At 43.0% G+C, this 19,278-nt stretch overlaps 1 protein-coding gene across 1 annotated transcript in view; it reads left to right on the forward strand.

Moving 5' to 3' along the window:
* Positions 1-19,278, forward strand: part of LOC307244890 (collagen alpha-1(XV) chain-like) — a 68,355-nt gene that overhangs the window by 45,368 nt on the left and 3,709 nt on the right. The window contains exons 6-39 of the mRNA XM_080020266.1: positions 127-201; positions 1,828-1,920; positions 2,936-3,068; positions 3,386-3,477; positions 3,691-3,882; positions 4,129-4,155; positions 4,280-4,342; positions 4,505-4,579; positions 5,652-5,708; positions 5,912-6,037; positions 7,441-7,494; positions 8,005-8,040; positions 8,148-8,282; positions 9,678-9,737; positions 9,973-10,008; positions 10,161-10,205; positions 10,505-10,567; positions 11,710-11,745; positions 11,912-11,995; positions 12,098-12,154; positions 12,926-12,988; positions 13,713-13,802; positions 13,915-13,950; positions 14,078-14,131; positions 14,729-14,785; positions 14,985-15,044; positions 15,732-15,773; positions 16,937-16,964; positions 17,230-17,298; positions 17,619-17,644; positions 17,767-17,868; positions 18,401-18,545; positions 18,650-18,708; positions 19,080-19,208. Coding sequence (XP_079876392.1) covers positions 127-201; positions 1,828-1,920; positions 2,936-3,068; positions 3,386-3,477; positions 3,691-3,882; positions 4,129-4,155; positions 4,280-4,342; positions 4,505-4,579; positions 5,652-5,708; positions 5,912-6,037; positions 7,441-7,494; positions 8,005-8,040; positions 8,148-8,282; positions 9,678-9,737; positions 9,973-10,008; positions 10,161-10,205; positions 10,505-10,567; positions 11,710-11,745; positions 11,912-11,995; positions 12,098-12,154; positions 12,926-12,988; positions 13,713-13,802; positions 13,915-13,950; positions 14,078-14,131; positions 14,729-14,785; positions 14,985-15,044; positions 15,732-15,773; positions 16,937-16,964; positions 17,230-17,298; positions 17,619-17,644; positions 17,767-17,868; positions 18,401-18,545; positions 18,650-18,708; positions 19,080-19,208 — 2,499 coding nt within the window. The remainder of the gene's footprint in view (positions 1-126; positions 202-1,827; positions 1,921-2,935; positions 3,069-3,385; positions 3,478-3,690; positions 3,883-4,128; positions 4,156-4,279; positions 4,343-4,504; positions 4,580-5,651; positions 5,709-5,911; positions 6,038-7,440; positions 7,495-8,004; positions 8,041-8,147; positions 8,283-9,677; positions 9,738-9,972; positions 10,009-10,160; positions 10,206-10,504; positions 10,568-11,709; positions 11,746-11,911; positions 11,996-12,097; positions 12,155-12,925; positions 12,989-13,712; positions 13,803-13,914; positions 13,951-14,077; positions 14,132-14,728; positions 14,786-14,984; positions 15,045-15,731; positions 15,774-16,936; positions 16,965-17,229; positions 17,299-17,618; positions 17,645-17,766; positions 17,869-18,400; positions 18,546-18,649; positions 18,709-19,079; positions 19,209-19,278) is intronic.

The raw sequence follows: 19,278 nt of genomic DNA on the forward strand, positions 1-19,278 counted from the left end.
TCATATAGATCTATTTGTCTATTGTAAATCATACAGAAGCGGTGTAGTTTTTAGAGTTTTTCCTTTTTTAATAGAAATTATAATTATGTTGACTCTCTCTCTCTCTCTCTCTCTCTCTCTCTCTAGGGTTCCATCCAACAACTGGTGCTGAAGTCAGATCCCACTGCCCCAGACGACCAGTGTGAGGAGGACGATCCTTATGTAAGAACACCATGAATACACACGCACACACACACACACACACACACACACACACACACACACACACACTGGTCCTCTTGACCAGCAGTTCTCAACTGGTAGTGTATGTATATATATATATATATATACGTCAAATGTAATTCTTGGAAGAGTAGCAAATTTCCAATGCTGTACTTTTATTTTGAAACACCCTTTACAAACTCAGCTTCCATCTGTGACCTCACATGACAACCGTCCTGCACCATCGTAAAGTTGTTGTTGGTTTAAATTAAACCAAAGTGAATGTTATTATTCTGTAACCTCCCACACTCAACCCCCCCACATCAGAGCACTGCTCCCTGCTGTGTTTGGGTTGTGACCTAATGAGGAAGGGCAAATCTGGATCCTGAGGACAGACCAGTTCAGAACCACTGACCACACACAGTGATGGACACTCATGTACGTTACTTCAACGCCCTCTATGGGTGAACAACGAGTTTTACAAGGGCATTTGTGGGGAGTAGAAGTACCACCAGCAGGGTTACATATGGAGACTTGGGGACCATTCAAACGTTTGTTTGCTAAGAGTAAACCAACTCAGAAGAGGAAAGGTGTGAAAGGGTTTAAGATCCTTAGGAGGCGGTGATATCCCTTTCATTTATTTTATTCCATTTTTATTTTACTTTATTCCGTTTTATTTGATTTGATTTGATTTGATTTTAATTCATTTTCTTTGGCCTCTCTGTCTGGGTTTGATCTATTGTGCTTCTACCTGCAAAGCACTTTTAACTCTATGTGATATACAAATAAAGATTCACTCATGTACTTACTTACTGTGGGAGTTCCCTGAAGAGATTATCTTCAGTCTGCTATGAAAAATGTATCATGATCCAAGATGTTCATACAGCTTCAAGTAAAGGTTTATGTAATAATTGTGGGGGCTCATTGTTTTGCATGTACTGGAGTCACACAGACCTTATTTTCACAGATCGCAGAAAAATTGATGGAGTTAGACACACAACACAACGACTCTTCACTTCATGGGATTATACACAAATAAAAACGTACTTATGAATGTTATATTCCTGTGGGAGTCTCTGCCCACAGGTAAGGGTTTTGGGAAGGAGAAGGAGTATTTCTGGCCGTGGTGCACCAACGTGGCGAGAGTTTTTATTGTCACCTTGAACAATAAGGTACGCTGGCCACAAGTATCAATCACAATTGATAATGATGAATATTATGATGATTGATGACTTCGGGCGCAGGAGGAATGGAGTTCCACTGCTGGGCTGCTGACGAGCTTGTGTGTCGAACACCCCTTGCAAGACAGACAAACATTAGGAAATGTCCTCCGCTGATTGGTCTGACTCGAGGCAGCTTGGCGGCCGCGGGAAAGGGTACCGTGCTATCGTCTGCAGCCGGTGCTTGACCATGCCCCTTTGTCCGCAACAATTCCATTTCTTCAGTAAATTCTACACACTGCACCTTTGAGCACAATCCGAGGAATCTTAAATCACTTGAAGTTTCGTTGACATTTAACGTGATTTATGGAAAACGAAACCACACTAATAAAGACAAGGTGGAGTGGCTTTATTGAACTCTCTCTCTCTCTCTCTCTCTCTCTCTCTCTCTTTTATTTATTTCCAGGCTTCTGGTTATGGCAGCGGTGATGTTGCTTATGAAGACATTGAAGGTGTCGATGAAGTGAAGAAGATTGTGGAGGAGAGAGAGTACACAATGGTGAGCACGCACGCACACACACACACACACACACATGCACACGCGCACACACACAAACGCATGCACACACACACACATACACACACACACACTATGTTTGCAATTGTTTAACTGTGCCAGTGGAATGTGGTTCTGTCATTGTGTCTTTTAGAATCACACAGTCACATGAACACACATAAACAAGAGGAATCCTTCACTTGACGTTCCAAACAGAACTAAGAAGCTACTGTAGATATCGAGGGAATTCAAACAGCAGGAAGCTGTTAACTGTCTCTGCTATTTGGAAAATGCTGAATATACTCTCAACCAAATGTGTCAAATGTGATTCTGTTAAAACTCCACAGAACCAGACACTGATGAGTAAAGAAAACACAAAATAAATGTATTTCAGGACAGGGCCAAGTTTTCTCTTTTATTACACCTGCATACAACAATCAGCCACAACATTAAAACCACCTGTCAAGGGGTGGTATATATAAGGTAGCAAGTGAACAGTCAGTTCTTGAAGTTGATGTGTTGGAAGCAGGAAAAATTTGCAAGCATAAGGATCTGAGCCACTTTGACAAGGACCAAATTATGATGGCTAGACGACTGGGTCAGAGCATCTCCAAAACGACAGGTCTTGTGGGGTGTTCCCAGTATGCAGTGGTTAGTACCTACCAAAAGTGATCCAAGGAAGGACAACCGGTGAACTAGCAACAGGGTCATGGACGTCCAAGGTTCATTAATGAAGGTGGCCTCGTCTGATGAATCACGTTTTATTCTACATCATTGTGGATGGGCGGTCATCGGTGCGATCTGATGGAGCATCTGTGGGATGTGCTGTCAGAGCTGTTTTGGTGGCACAAGAGGGAGCTACACAATATTAGTGTTATTAGTAGTGGTTTCAATGTTGTGGCTGATTAGTGTATAACTGCATGTGGTGGCTAAATTACAATTCACATAAAAAAAGAATAAAAAATAAAATGAATGAATGAATTAAATACAATTATGATATACATTTTTTTGTCGGTAGCTCCTTCCACCGCCTACTGCCATTCACAGCAGCCCAGTCCAAGCGCCGCCCACCGAACCGTCTCTAGGAAGTGATGACGAGGATCTAGAGGAGACCTCTGGACAGGAGGTGGTGGAAATGACCACCCTGAGAGGTAGCCTGCCTGTCTTCAAAGGACGATAGTACACTTGTATTTCCTTGTATTGCCACCAGAGGGTGTTTACAAAAATACTGAGATAAAACATCTGGTGAAATATTGTAATATGCAGACACTGCACACTACACTCGAGCAACAATATTTTGATGAAGATTATAATAATATTAAGAATGAGTACACCAATTGCAACTCACTCTCTCTCTCTCTCTCTCTCTCTCTCTCTCTCTCTCTCTCTCTCTCTCTCTCTCTCTCTCTCTCTCACACTCACACACACACATGCACAAATACTGTCTTTCTAACTGTCTCTATCACAGTGAGACCAACGCCCACAACAACAACAACAACAACAACAACAACAAGACCACCCACAGCAGCACCAACCTTCAGACCAGACACCAAAACCCCTGTAAGTACTTTGTTATCAACACAGAAGCACATGGTCAGGACCTGCAGTATATTGTATTAGAAATGTTATAACATTCCTCTCTTTCACAATCAACCACACCCATAAAAGAGCTCATAAAAACCAATCAAACAATCAATCACTCAAGTCATATCATTCAATTCACCAACAAATGTCAACAAACGCATCTAATGCATCTCAACACCTTCCTTCTAGATGTCTGGGGGTGCGAAGGGGGAGCCTGGGGAGCCTGGTCCATCAGGCCCCCCAGGGCCACCCGGTCCCACGGGTCCCGGATCAGGGGAAGGGATCGGGTCCGGGGAAGCAGGGGAACCAGGACCTAGAGGTCCACAGGGACCAGCGGGACCCCAAGGTCCGGCTGGAGAGCCTGGGATCGATGGACAGCCTGTAAGACTGAAATATCTGTCTGTTCCTTTCATTTGGTTGTGCAGTCTCTCTCAATCTCGCTCTCTTTGAACCATTTCCCTTTTTCCGTTTTTGTGTTTCCAGTTTAATAACTTCATATCAGGTAACACGAAGACTCTCTGTGTTGCACGGAGCAGTTTAATAAACTAAAGTTGTTTCTGTGACTGTTCCAAATCAATAGTGCCCCGAACCAAACCCCAAAACAATGTTTTTACTCTTTATTTTCAGGGCAGCAAAGGTGAAAGTGGAGTTCCTGTAAGTAATTTACAATTTGTGCTCACATGTATGTGCATGACACTCCGCACCTTCACAAACCTACTAAACGTAGTGCTGTATCATCTATGAGTAAACATGAATGTTTCCTTTGTCTGATTTCCAGGGTGTGGCTGGGCCTCCAGGATTCCCAGGACTGTCTGGAGATCCAGGACCTGAAGGTGTCAAGGTACAAATCAGTTTATTTAAATCCATGATACATAAATGCATGCATGACCCATAAGAGGAATGGACTGATGGAAGGACGAATGCATTGCTACTAGGGCTTATTTTTTTGTCATATACTGGTATGAATAGATAAAAGTATAGTCTTATACTACTCCTCCATCAGGGCGATCCTGGCGTGGGATTACCAGGCCCTCCAGGACCTCCTGGCCCTCCAGCACGAGGCATCAAGCTGGTCTCAGTAAGTTGTTCAAAATCCCTCTAAAAGTTCTTCACACAAGCTTGGTTTTTACTTTAGAGTGATTTTTTGCAAGCTTTATATTTATGGCAAACTGAGATTAATTGGATTTAATTACTTTTCTATTGCCGGGTTTTTAAAGTGTTATTGACAAGCAACCATTCCCGGCGATTTGGGTGTCAGTTGTTGGTGAGTTGGTTGATGGATTGGGGTGTGGGTTGGTTGGTGGGTGGATTGGGGGTTGGTGTGTGGGTTGGTGTGTGGGTTGGTTGGTCGGTGGATTGGGGGGTTTGTGGGTGGGTGGGTTGCTTGGGGGGTGGGTTGCTTGGGGGGTGGATTGGGGGGTTGGTGGGTGGGTGGGTTGCTTGGGGGGTGGATTGGGGTGTTGGTGTGTGGGTTGGTGGGCGGGTTGGTTGGTTGGTAGATAGATTGATGGTGTGGGGGTTTCTGCCCACAGGTAAGGGTTTAGGGAGGGAGACAGAGTCTTTCTGGCCGTGGTGCGCCAATATATGTTTTTTATTCGACAGATCGACGATAATAATTAACGATGATGGTGATGATAATAATGATAATGATGATCTCGGGCGTAGGAGGAATGGCGTTCCGCTGCAGGTCTGCTCACGAGCCTGTGCACCGATCCCTCTGCAAGACAGACAAAACATTAAGAAATCTCCCTGCCTCGAGTGCTGCTGTTTGGCCGATTCGAGGCAGCTTGGCGGCCGTGGGAAAGGGAACTCTGCTGTCCTCCTCAGCTGGTGCTTGACCACGCCCCCTTTGTCCACCACAGATGGGTTTGTGGGTGGGTTGGTTGTTGGGTGGGTTGGTTGGTGGGTTGTTTGCTTGGTAGATTGATGGGTTGGTTGGTGGGTTGATGCGTTGGTTGGTGGATTGGTTGATGATTGGTGGGTTTGTCGGTCGGTTGTTGGGTTGTTTGGTTGGTAGATTGATGGGATGGTTGGTGGGATCTTTGGAATCTTTGAGTGGCCGGTTGGTTATTTGGTTTGTGGGTCGGTTGATTGAACGGACTAGGTTTGCCTCTCTTGGTCCATCTCTTGGTCTTCTGGTGTGTTTTCAGGATGGCTTGGAGGGATCAGGATTCGATGACTTTGACAGCGACGCAGAGATCATAAGGGTGAGAACTGCTTTTCACATATCTCAACTCTACACTTTGCTCTATTTTCCTCTATCTCTATCCCAGCAAATATGTCTTTCCTGTGCGCCCACGTGTGTCCATAGGTAGTTGTTGCGGTGCTGGTCATATCAGCGTACAGCATATAAATGTCTTTCTATGTCATTCTCAGTCCTTCATTCATTTGTCCTGTCTTGCTTGTCCAGGGTCCCCGGGGTCCCCCAGGTCCTCCAGGACAGCCTGGACCCCCGGGAATCCCTTCAGAGGAGACCATCCCTGGACCACCTGGGGTTCCTGGGAGAGACGGCAGGGACGGAGATCCTGGACTGCCAGTACGTTCAATCAGAACCAGACTGAATCAGAGTCTTGTGTATTGGTCAAGGAATGTCAATCGAAGAAATTAGATCAGCTCATAATAGAAACGATGGCATTATGGAGTCTTCCTGATTGCAGCACTAGACAAAAATGTAAAACAATCGAGTAAAATAGAAAAACCAAGTAAGTGAAGTCTCTTTACTTCACAGGCTCATGTGAATGTGAGCTGTTTTCATTGTGTTTTCCAGGTGATTGAGGAGTGGTTAGGTGGTTTGGGGTCTGATTCTGGCTTTGGTTCTGGGCAGGTATTATTACCATGTGGTCCCGTCAGATCCAAGGGGCCTAAAAAAGGCAGAATTTTCCCCCCGTTGTTTTCACAAAGACACCATGTCGTTCCGCTAGTTGTTTTCCAATCCAGTCCTCAAGTATCCACCGGTCCTTCAAGTTTTATCTCCAATTATACGCTGGTGCACCTGGTTCACTCAAGGGCCACAAATTCTCTTGAGGCTGAATTGGAGGTAAAACAAACAGCACAGGGGCTACTTGAAGACTGAAATGGGAAACGCTGTGCCACAGCTTGCTGCACAGTAATCATACCCATAAGCAGACCTGTGTGTGTGTGTGTGTGTGTGTGTGTGTGTGTGTGTGTGTACATGCAGAAATTCACGCATATTTTAACATCTTATAGGTTGATAGCAGTTTTTAGAAAACCATACTAACAGCATTGCGGCATGAACTTTTACGCTTTAAAACATGGGGATGACCCACCTTTCCAGTGTCACTCGGGGCAAATGTGTCTTTTTGTTTTTGACAAATTGTCACCAGCTTTTACTAATCACGGTGGTTTTAAACTGACATAATACATTTGAAGTATCTTATGCTGCACATCAAATTTTGATGGTAAAATATAGTCAAATTGTTTTGGTAAGCTACAGAAAAAGCTGAGTTTGGAACATTTCTAATTAAAAACAGATAGTGGTATGAAAAAGCAAAAAATAATGAAAATATGAAAAGTTAAACAAATATGAGAAATTTCTGGCCTGGTTGAAAAAAAACATACCATTCGACTGACTTTATGTATTTTAAATATTTTTGAGTTTTCCCAGGTTTAAATGTTTTTCATCTATAAAGACATGAATACTATACTACTTCTATATGTATATATATATATATGTATGTATGTATGTATGTATGTATGTATGTGTGTATATGTATATATATATAGTATTATACATGGTAAACATTTAACTCTTAACAAAACGATATGATTCCAAGTTATTCTGATTGAATATTGAGGGAATCCAGTATTATTTAATTTGGTTGTTTTTGTCATTGGCGGTGATTAGTGTCTGGTCAAACCAAACCTAGGCAAATCCCCAAGAAATGACCAAAAGTCAAGACGCCGCTTTAACATTTTCAGGGCATTGACGGGAAAGGTGGAGAACCAGGAGCTGTTGGGGCGAAGGGAGACAAGGTAAAGTCAACCCCTTTTATCAATCCAACCATTTAATATTAGCCTCATTTCTCTGTTGATTTCCTTAATTTGGAATAAAAACAAAGATGTATATCCAATGGCTACACTCAGTTTGAGAGATTTGAATTTGATATCATTCTAAATATTTATTTTTTGAATATAATATAATTACAGAATTTTTTAGAAGTTTATCCTTGTTTGTAATGAATTAATATAATTTTAACACCATCCAACATCCACCGTGTAACAAATGCAGCTTTGTCACTTATACTACTTGTGAAATGGATCAATATTAATCCAAACACAACAGCACTTCAACAGAACCCACAATACACATAAATCACATGTGATGCCACAGCAGTGAATTTCTTTACAAATTCTGGGTGTTATTTAATTGAGTGGATGTGGAAACATTCCTTGTAGTTGATCCAGTGTGTACAGGATAAACAATTAAACATTTCAGAATATCCCTTCAATCAAAATGTGTTTTCCTGCATTGTCTATTAACAGGGAGATGCTGGTTTGATTGGGCAACCAGGAAAAAAGGTACTGTAAGTCTCTGTCTTTGAATTTTCTATTTAAATGTTAGATTTGCTGTCGGGACACTCTTCTTTTATTTTATAATAATAACCATAATCATACACCCCCCCCAGGGTGACTCAGGCCCCGCTGGGTTCCCGGGTCTACCAGGCCCTGAAGGCCCACAAGGTGGTCCCGGCCCCAGGGGTGCATCTGGCCCTCCCGGCCCCCCCGGGCCTTCTGCCCCGGGCTTCACCCTTGGCCTGGAGGTAAAGACCATTTCTCCATTTCTCTCTCTCTCTCTCTACCAGACTAGAACTTAGAAACCATTAAACCTAAATAGAGTCCAAAGGCTTTATTTATGATCAAACATAACACAATATCACCAAATACCCAACGACAAGATTCACTTTTTGTCTATATTTATGAGATTCAGGTTGATACCAATTTCATCCTCGTCTCCGATAGCAGCGGGCTGCATGCTAACTGTGTTCATTCATTCATGGCTGCAGAGGGAATCAACTAGCCTAGCTCCTTTGTAATTAGAGAAATACACCTTCCTGCATCTCAGGCCTTGTCCACACATGTATGGATATTTCTGAAAGCACATTTCGCCCCCACCCTCGTTTTAAAAAGAATCTCTGTCCATGGGAGTACGGAAAAAACATTTAAAATACTGACATAAGCCTTCCAATCCAGTAGTAGGGGGCGATGATATGTCATAAAACTTGGTGTCAAACAGAAGAACATGAAGACCGTGCAACGCGTTGAGCTTCTTCATAATATTCAGACACAACACTGTATGGATCCGGTCCTAAACTTGGAGAGACTTTTAACCTCCTAGTGGAGACTCTGAGAATCACACAATGGCTGTCGGCTGCCGCTCGCAGCATTCTGATGCAATCCGAGGTCCTGGCGTCTACATTTTCAACGACCTCCGTTTTCACTTCCCACGGACAAATACACGGAAAACAGAGTTTTGAAGGAGAAAGAAATCAATCCAAAAAGCTTAGTTTCCAGCGCCTAAAACTCTGTTTTCTAACATATCCCGATACAAGTGGACTGAGTGCAGAGTAAGAATCAGTCTGGAGCCTGGTTTGAAAAACCTTTCACGGCCAAACAGTGATTCAGGAAAATGTTCCCAAATCCACATTCAAGCAGGCTTATGAACAATTTCCTGATGTTGTGTGGCCCCTCATTCAGAAAACCCTCATCCCTCATCAAGAGTCGTGTCATTAAAATGATGACTGCCTCCATTTTGATTAATCGTATATAATCGTCTTTGTCAAACAAATGTTGCTGCAAATCCAGCAACAGCTGCGAGATGGAAACGAGACGCGTCCCCAAGGCAGGTTGCCATTTCCGTCCAGCCGAGTTCTGTTGGTGCCAACGCGAGGCGCTGCGGCTCATACCTGGCGCCACCCCAACTCAACATGATGGAATTTATGGAACATTGAGCCCAGATTTTACTTTTACTTTTCCTTTTGCAATAAAAAGTCGAAAGTTGTCGCGCGGCAGCCGTGACTTTCCAAAACACACACACACACACGCACACACGCACACGAGACTGGGACTTGGAGCCGTTAATGCAATGCGTCAATGATCGGAATTTTCTAGGTGGACGTGTCAGATACGTGTTTTACCGAGGCTGCTTGTGTTTCCAGGACTTGGAAGGATCTGGAACAGCGAGTGGTTTGGAAGCTCTTTTCACCAGAGGACAACCGGTAAAATACCCAGCGATACAACTTCACACACAAAATATTCAAATCGGTGATTCATGCATCCCATCGATTTGAATGATATCTTGACAAGCGTTAATTCATGTTAACTAATGTGACTTAAACACTATACCAATTATAATGATAAACCATAAATATATGTATAACTTTCTTTTTTATATATTATATTATTTTAAATTTATGGTGTTGAGATTAAACCATTTATACTTTGTTTTCACAGGGACATTCTGGGATTCCGGGACTTCCTGGACCTATGGTAGTGTGTGTGTGTGTGTGTGTGTGTGTGTGGGGGTGGGGGTGGGACGGGGGGGGGCTACATATTTTTGCTTATTGATTTTTATTTTGTTTTTTATATTTATATTTTTTTAATGCTTTTTAATTGTAATCTTTTTTCCGTCTTTGCACCAGGGTAAAGACGGTTTGGACGGTGATCCAGGAAAACCAGGAGCAAAGGTCAGTCTCTCTTTGATAATAATCCTTATTCTTACTGGTCGGTGACAGAAAGGTCACATTAGTCTGTACGGCCCCAAATGTGTGTGGGTTTTTTTTTATCTGGACATACAGTGTGTCCAATAAGTGTGTATTGACTATTAATGTGGCGTGGCGTAGTGTTGAGTGATAATAATGTTGTTATTATAAACTAAACCCAAAGTCAAGGCTTCAAAATGTCTCTGATGTCACAAACTCTACTGGCATGTTTCATTCGGTCTGGGGTTCATTCTGTTGATGTAATGCCTCCCTTGCGCCACCAGGGGGAGCCGGGGGCACAGGGACCACCCGGGCATCCAGGGCTCGGTGGAACAGATGGAGAAATGGTCAGTGTCTTACTGGATAGATGCATTGTACTGAAGATGTTTTTTCATTCATCTATTTATTCTGTTGGTAATTTGTCAGAGAAAATTCACTGCAAATGTGCCGCACCAGATTTATATTAACTGTCATTTCCACCTGAAGCCAAAACGTCATCACCTACAAAAGCTGAACATTAATTCAATTACAAGGATCAAAATAAGTAAGAGAATTGAATGAAAACAAGTGAAAGTATAAAATGTTATTGAAAAATACCAAATTGTGCTAAGAAAAAAAATTTAAATAGTAAAAACAATTGTGGTTTGTGGATGGGAGGGTTGGAGCAGCCACACCTGACACTCGTTGGTTGTGGTAAGGAGCAGCAGGTTAAAACCCCATTGAAAACATACACTCAGGATAGGAGCTCTGTCATGACATGTTCCATCTGCTCTTGGATAATTCCACCTTCCCTCCTCTCTGCAATAAACTGATGTCTACAACCCATCATAGTCTGTGTCTCTGTGCCGGAGGGCCCTGAAAACGGCACTTGGGTGGCCTGTGGTAAGCGGCACTGCCACACTGGCACTTGAACAGGGACCAGTGTGACAGTTCCACCACCACACCTCATCTGAGTGTGTGTGTGTGTGGATGGGGTTTTTAAACCTGCCGTTTGTTAGCCCAACCAACAAGCGTCAGGTGTGGCTGCTCAAACCCTCCAATCGACACACCACAACAATCTATATGATATTTGTACAATTATAATAAAGTCCAACAGTAAATAGAATAAGTAATAAAGGAATAATTATAATAATAAACGGCTCAAGAATCTACAGCATAATTATTTAAGATTTTTTTCTTTATTATATGATTGTTCTTACGCACAATATAGTATTTTTAGTATTTTTAGAGCTTATTCTGCATAATCACCGGGTGTCATGGCATTTTACTGCATAAATGTATGACCGTATGTATATATATATGTGACAAATAACCTCTTGAATTTTTAATCTTCTTTTGATTTTTAATTTATTATCATTTATTATTATTTATTATCATTATTTATTGTAAATGATATGTGTCGGTGAGTGAACGGGACAGGTTACGTTTTCTCATTAAATTATGCGCCAGGGTTGAATGGACGTTTAACTTCCTTTTGTGTCATCTACAGGGTAAAAAGGGGGACAGAGGGGCGGCCGGACAAAAGGTAAAAGCCTCTGTTTGATATATCAACCCCATTTCTCACACACACACACACTTTTTGCGGCACAAATAACACCTTTAGAGATGCTTGATCGTCTTTTATTTCCAGTGTCGCTGGTTCCTCTCTGTGATGTGACGTGTTTTTTTTGTTTGTTTTTTTTCATCTACAGGGAGAACCGGGGCGGGACGGACTCAACGTCACGGGGCCCCCAGGACCCCCTGGACCACCGGGACCCACCATCAAACTCCAGGATGTAAGTGACCTTTGACCCTGTGGAGATACACAGGGAATGCTCAGGTGAAGCTCGGGTCACCGGGCCACACATAACCTGCTTCTTCTTCCTCCTTCTCATCAGCTCCTGCTCAACAACACAGAGGGCGTGTTCAACTTCTCAGGGATTTATGAGCTTCAGGTACCTACTGGCAACAACCACTCTGCTGCAGCTTCTGTCTCTGTTCCAATGGGGCAAACGTTTACGCATTAAAAAAAAAAATCTTTTAAAAAATGGGAAACACATTTAAGTCCCCCTTGCGTCGTGTCATGTTTTTAATAACAGTAAATCACATTTTATGTTCCTCATAATTTACTAATAATTGCTGCAGTACTGTATATCCAGAGCGTACCATTGGCTATAGCGGGTTGCTAGAAGGAAGCGTCGCAACTTGAAGTTTCTAGTCTTTATATCGCTAGCGCAGAAGTGCAAAAGAATCATTAAAACCCTGAATAACATGGTCGAAGAACTGGTTTCAGCAATTATTTTCCGGCTTTAGGATATAAAGGCTTGAAAAGGAGATTTAACATGTTTTTTTTAAGGTTCAAACATCTGCTCCTTTGGACTGAGACCCGGTGAGAAGCTTAACGTTCCTCAATCATGCCATGGACGATTATCGATTATTATCCTCCTTAAAACCGGGTTATCTCCAAGATAGATCACTTCTAAAAGGTCAGACATACTCCACGTAACTCCATGTCCTGTAGCCCCAACGGTTCCCACCCAGTCAACGACACTGATCCCAAACAGAAAACAATGAAGGCCACATGAAGTCAGGCAGGTCCAGAGGGAACGGAAAGCCGCCACCCAACACCGTCGATCAGCTTCGTCCCGCATCTGCAGGGTCTCACGTATGGTAGAACGGTTCTCCGGCTGATCCTCTGTTGTCTTCCCCCCTTCTTTGGCTTTCAGGCTCCTCGGGGCCCGAAAGGGGACATCGGGTTGCCAGGCGTGCAGGGATCCCAAGGAACCAAGGTGTGTAGCTGTTTCCGCCAAAAAGATGTCGCCGCTGAGCTCTTTCAGGGACCTCGATCTCTCAAAGTCTCAAAGTGATGATTTACAGCAAAGGGTCGTTGGAAGAGCTTCTCCATTAGCTGTGAGGTCCTCATAAAGCTCCTCGACGGTCCTTCGCCGTTTTCCAATCATGCTACCACTCAGTAACACCACCCTCCCCACCTTCATCTTCCAGATATTTGAGATGGAGTCACACCAAATTAAACTGAAGGTCAATGCAGCGCAGACTGACTCGCGTCCGGGCCCCCTGTGCTTGATAACGGGCTTAATCCTGAGCGGGTTCTCCATCGCGCGCTCCTCTCGTGGTCCGACGTGGACATACTACCACTACTTCATCCCCCTGAACAAACTAACTCAAACATCGACCGGTTCCTGCTGAAGGATCCTGCTCGTTTTTGACTACCCATGTCAAATGTGCTTATCGTCGGTCTGATACACGACGTGAGGTCTGGCCGGGCTCGTGGATACGTCCTTAACCCGATGATCTCATCGAGTTGAATGTCCCTTCGTTCTCCGTATTCTTTGTGTGATTTACGTACATCTCCTTTTGGCTGCAAAACACTGTCGTGCTCGAGGATTGGTGGTTGATTCAGTTGTTCACAGTGCTGCGATTCCCAATCTTTTCTGACTCATGACCGACTTGGAAATCTCAGAACTGTGTGTGTGTGTGTGTGTGTGTGTGAAGGGTGAGAAGGGGGAGCCGAATATTTTCTTAGCGGCCGATGGCTCCTCCATGTCAGGCCATTTGGGGCCGATCGGACCAAAGGGCGACCAGGTGAGATCCTCAACCTTCAAATTACTAAGACAGATCACAATCAAACTGCCTTTGATTAAGATATGGATGAGTACATTCACTTGTGAGCTAATTCATTGCGTCGTGTCTGCAGGGAGACAGTGGTTTACCGGGACCCCCTGGTGTGTCGGTAGGTTGAGGCGGTGTTCACGCTCAACACTGACCTGTCCTCAATCCCTAAACCCAAAAACCTCTTTACCATGTTTGATAAATCAATGTTATGTTCAATACACTTGATTCTATTTCTTCTATCTCAGGGGCCTCTGGGACCTTCTGGACCGAAGGGAGAGTTTGGGTTCCCCGGTCGTCCTGTAAGTCTTATAAACAAACCGTGCGTTGCTTATCATCCAGCTGATGACTAGGCCTTCATTTTTGCTCAGAGGGGGAAAGAAAACTACATTATGCGTTTAAAAAAATAAATATCCTTTATGATTGATTCGTAGAGTGCCTTTCTCGCACACAAAGACACTTATCGGATATGGCTCATTTTAAAAGACAATTAATCAAATGTCACTCTGGGTTTTCATGTCATTCCATTTCCTTGTCCAATGACTTTCCATCAGTTGATTTTGTCAATTGATTGGTCTTCTGTTATAAGTGGACATGTATTTTTCCACTATTAAACCTTTTATTTTAATGCTCTGTTATATCTATTATAGAATAAAATGGCAAAAAAAAGACAATACAATTGATAATAAGTTTTGTCCGGCAATTAATCCTCAACTCAAGTGTAATGATCATGACTGTCCTTTAGATGGCTTTCATGAAGTTTCTCTGGGAGACCATTGTGTGAAGATAGCCCCAGCACCTCATCCGAATAAACCGGTCGAAACAGTTAATACTACTGTACGTTTATCTGCTTCTTTACTGTGTAACTTCATCTGTTCTCTCTCTCTCCATCTGTTCAGGGCCGTCCGGGTCAACCTGGACCCAAAGGGGAAAGCGGAGACTCTGTCAGCATCCCGGTAAGCCACCAAAAAACATCTGGAGGTCGCTACGCTGCGTTAAAGGACGCCTTTGGCAATTTCACATCACATTCCCGTTCATTTTTCTCTCAAGCCTCTTTCCCTTTCCTGATTGACTGGGAATAAAGTGACATGGGCGTCGCCTCTTCTTCTCTGTCATCCTTTCTTCTTTATTGATTGTTTCCTTGTCTTCCACCAGGGCCCCCCAGGCCCGCCCGGCCCCCCGGGACGTCCCGGAATGTTCAACTGCCCCAAAGGAGTAAGTGCAATAAACAGAGAAACCCGCACAGAAAATATCTGTACGTATGCAACTGAACCCGAACCTCATGGACTCAAGAGTCGCATCAAAATCCCAGAAGTCCTGAGAAAGTTAATGGGGTACCACTCTGTTGTTCTATTATAAGTATCATCTGTCTGCATCAGGAGGACACTGAGAGACACCGCCTCCATGTATCTAACAGTTTATATAATATTTGTACATGAGCGGATGCATTTATCTGCTTGTCCTTGTGTACCGTCCAGTAGGGGGTGCAACCACTACCAAACTGGTGCATGGACATGGTGCAGATTTGGCCATAAATCAATGTCAGTTTGTCAAATCATCACAGAACTTGGTAGACATGTTCAGTTAAGTTGTTTAAGCATGTCCTCAAACTGGTTTTTTAAAATTGGCCAATAGGACGTGCCGATACGGACGGACAAAAAAGGGGCGTGGCCAGGAACAGATTTGGCCATAAACGAAGGAGGGTCTGTCCAATCATTATAAATCTTGTTGGTTATATTTTATACAAGTGTTTGAAAACTGGGAAGTGTCTACGTTGCTAGCAGTTTTCGGCTGTTAACAGTCCACTTGGGCTACAGCTTGGAGCTATGTTTATTTTAATTTATCGAAAAATAAATTTGGTTGTGTCTCAACCCCTCCTCCTCGATTCTTTTTCCCCTAAAGACTGTATTCCCCATCCCTCCCCGACCCCACTGCAAGAACACGGTAGGTTTTTAGGGACTCCAATTTACACCCTGCCTGATTGAGCCCGGTTGGGTTTCCTTGCATGGACGGCCCTAACCCCTCCTCATCCTCATTTTGACCTTTGTCTGTCACTCGACCATTTGTTCTTCATCCTGGTGACCGCGGCGCTCATTCAGCCACTCGCCATGTGATGGTCTTTTCCACGGGATTAGAATTGTGCCAAAAATACCAAACAAAAAAATAGAACTGTATCGATAATATCAGAAACTTCAAATCTGATTCAAACGGATCAAACTGCAGAGAGGCAAATGTAACCAGAGATAAACCTTTTGCATGTCATTTGCAATCATTTGCTTTTGCTATTTGGCATTTTTTAAGACAATTATGCTATGGATTTGAAATGAATGTATAAGTATTATCAGTGCAGTTTTATTTTTTTATTTTATTTTTATAAATCCCATCCCTCGTCTGTTTCTTTGTGAGGTCAAAGGTCATGGTGCATTTGTTTTGACCCAAACTTTTGCACGTTTGATCACACTCTCACAATGATCAACACAAAACCTTGTCTCTGGAATGGACGTTCTCCCTCCTTCCTTCCATCCTTCCTCCCTTCCTTCCTTCCTTCCATCATTCCGTCAGCCTCGTTTGGAAGAATTTCCTCTCCTTCGGTGTAAGCTGCATGTTGAGTCCGGCAGATTGAAGACGTCTTGTGTAAATCAGTTTCAGGTATTCGGCTCTCTAACCTCTCACTGTCTTATTGCATGTCTCATGTCACTCAAATTCATTTTTCGACATGATGTGCAGTGAATTGATTAAACCAGTGGTCCTCAACACATTTGTATTGTTTTCTTATTAATTTCATGTTAAAGTGTTGATTTGATTTATTATTATTATAATTTATAATAAAAATAATAATTTCTTAAATTTCATGAATCTGTTTTTATTTTAATTTTCTTTATATTATGACCTCCAAAATTGTTTGACTTGGATGTAAAAGCCCTGTGCTCCCCTTGAAAGGGACACGCCACCAGTTGAGAACTACTAATCGAACTACTAACTTTCATAGCATTTTGTTGTTTTAAGTCTTTCCATGGTGGATTGTCTCTATTCTGAACATTACAAATTCAAAATCATTACTTTTTGACTCTATCAACAACTTCCTCTTTTTTTAATTATTTGTCCAGCTGGTGGCCAATGGAAGCTCTGGAAATGGCAAGTAAACATTATTTTACACTGGCTCTTTAGTACTGGTTCTTAAGACATGTCTTTCATGTTGGTTCAATTTAGCATAAACTATCCAAAGGTTTTGGATATATCTATAAATCCATGGGATGGACCCTGGGAATACTTGGGTACTAAGATACTAGTATACTCGTAGACACGTAAAAGTGAAAGTTATCCATTCTCCATTTGGGATCAATCCATATAGATCTACAGGGCGAATAGACACCTTTTGTGACCTTCCCTGTTTTTTTAGGAAACTGCCAGAAAGGGGAAAAGGGCGACATGGGGGAACACGGTTTCCCTGGAATGCCGGCCTCACCACGTAAGTTGGAGTTTTAATCCAGTCCAATCCATTTCATCATATCATGTCTGGAGTGTGTTTAACATAAAGGTGTTGTGTGTTTCCTGGCCGAGGTCTTTCAGCTAAAAGCTTAGAGCTCATAACACATGGAAGCTGTCAATAAGCTGTATTGGCAATATCTTATTAAATTGTTATGATTATATTATTATTATAAATTCTAGGGATTCTACTGGCCTTCACGTGAACGATATTCAAAACGCTATTCTCACGCTGTATTGACATGTATTATCAAATATTTATGGTTCGTAAGTTTCTTGTATATTTATTTTTATTTTCTCTAGATGTGCTGTCTCACCGCGGAGATTGGGTAAGTCTCAAGCATGATATTTATCCATCCAATTTCCTTTTGATTAATGTTTTAACAGGCGTTGCATTACATTGTTTTTCCACCCAACATGTGCTTTACGTGTGTGTGTGTGTGTCCATCAGCAAAGGGAAAGTGGTTACCCGGCCATGAAAGGAGGAAAAGGAGAGAAGGGTGAGGCTGGGTGGCCAGGGCAACCAGGTATCCCCGGGCGTCCAGGACCGGTGGTAAGTCAGGTCTCCAATCACCTTGATGGCCTCCAATCATCGTTCAGTCGCATTGTGTTACTGTTGGCCACTAAAGGGAGCACTAGTCTATCAAAACATCATCAAAACAAGAGTCAAGTGCTGCATCTGAAACGCCCCATTAGTGTACTTTTTATTAAGCTAAACTAGTATGTGGGCATTTTTAGCATGTCCAAAACTATAGTATGCTTCAAATACTATGCAAAAAGGACCAGGATGACAAACTACATCATTGCACGCATCCGTACAGAGTATACACTTTATGTAGTATGTAATATGACATTTCAGACTCAGGGCGGTGGTCCAAAAGCGCAACATTGCACAATGATTTGATCATATAATTCAACATAAATTCAACCAGTCTCCTCAATATATGCATTAACATGCAGTCTGTTATGCCCTTAAAATAAAAAATAAAATTAAAAAAACATGCTGCAGAAGCAAGTTGATTTCACTGACACAATAACGATCAAGATGAATTGAATCCGTCTGTGATGGTTATTTTATTGTTCAGGGGCCTAAAGGGGAGTCGGTGCTGGGACCCACAGGCCATCCTGGAGTCCCAGGCTCTCCAGGAGTCCCAGGGTATGGCAAACCGGGCGGTGTTGGTCCCTCTGGGCCTCCAGGTCCCCCCGGACCGCCTTCAAGATACGGCGCTGGTACAAAACTAATAAATCATGTGCAGAGATCATGCACCAGATTAACTTCATGTTTAAATGGAACATATTATCCTTGATGCAACTGCATGCATATCTGCCAACAGCCGTGACCATTGCTGGTCCACCAGGACCTGCTGGACCCGCTGGACCTCCTGGACCTCCTGTAAGTGAGCTTGTCCCCGCCCTCCATAGCTTGTGGAGTGTTTCAATCAAAAACTTTAATACAAAATGGACAGTTGTGCAAATAAATACACTATCATATCGAGATCATTAAGCAGCGCTCCTATCTTTTGGGGGAAAAGCTCCGCCTCAGAATAGAGTCAGAAGTTCAGTTTTGTCAAGTTTTGGGCTGTGAGAGGCTGTTGATGAGTTGAATTGTAGGAGTTGCTCGAGCTTCCGTCCAGATCATCATAGCAACGTTCATCTCTTGACTCTGTCAATTTTCTCTTGACTACAACCTACATTTGCGTTCATTTCCCAAAATGAATAATCCGCTTTCATCGTCGTTTTTTCTTCTCTGCGATTGTCCCTTAGCTGAAGATGTTTTCAACCCGTGAGTCCATGATGCAACACACCCAGAGGGACGCGGAGGGAACCATGGCCTATGTTTCCGGAAGCGGGACCCTGTTCCTCAAGGTTTCACAGGGTTGGAAAGAGATACAGGTGGGGATCTGGTCTCGAGGTCCTTTGTGTATCCCGTCGGTAGGAAAGTGTGTCAAGCGGAACGAATGGA

Source organism: Zeus faber (assembly GCF_960531495.2).
Source record: "Zeus faber genome assembly, chromosome: 19".
Classification (NCBI taxonomy): Eukaryota; Metazoa; Chordata; class Actinopteri; order Zeiformes; family Zeidae; genus Zeus; species Zeus faber.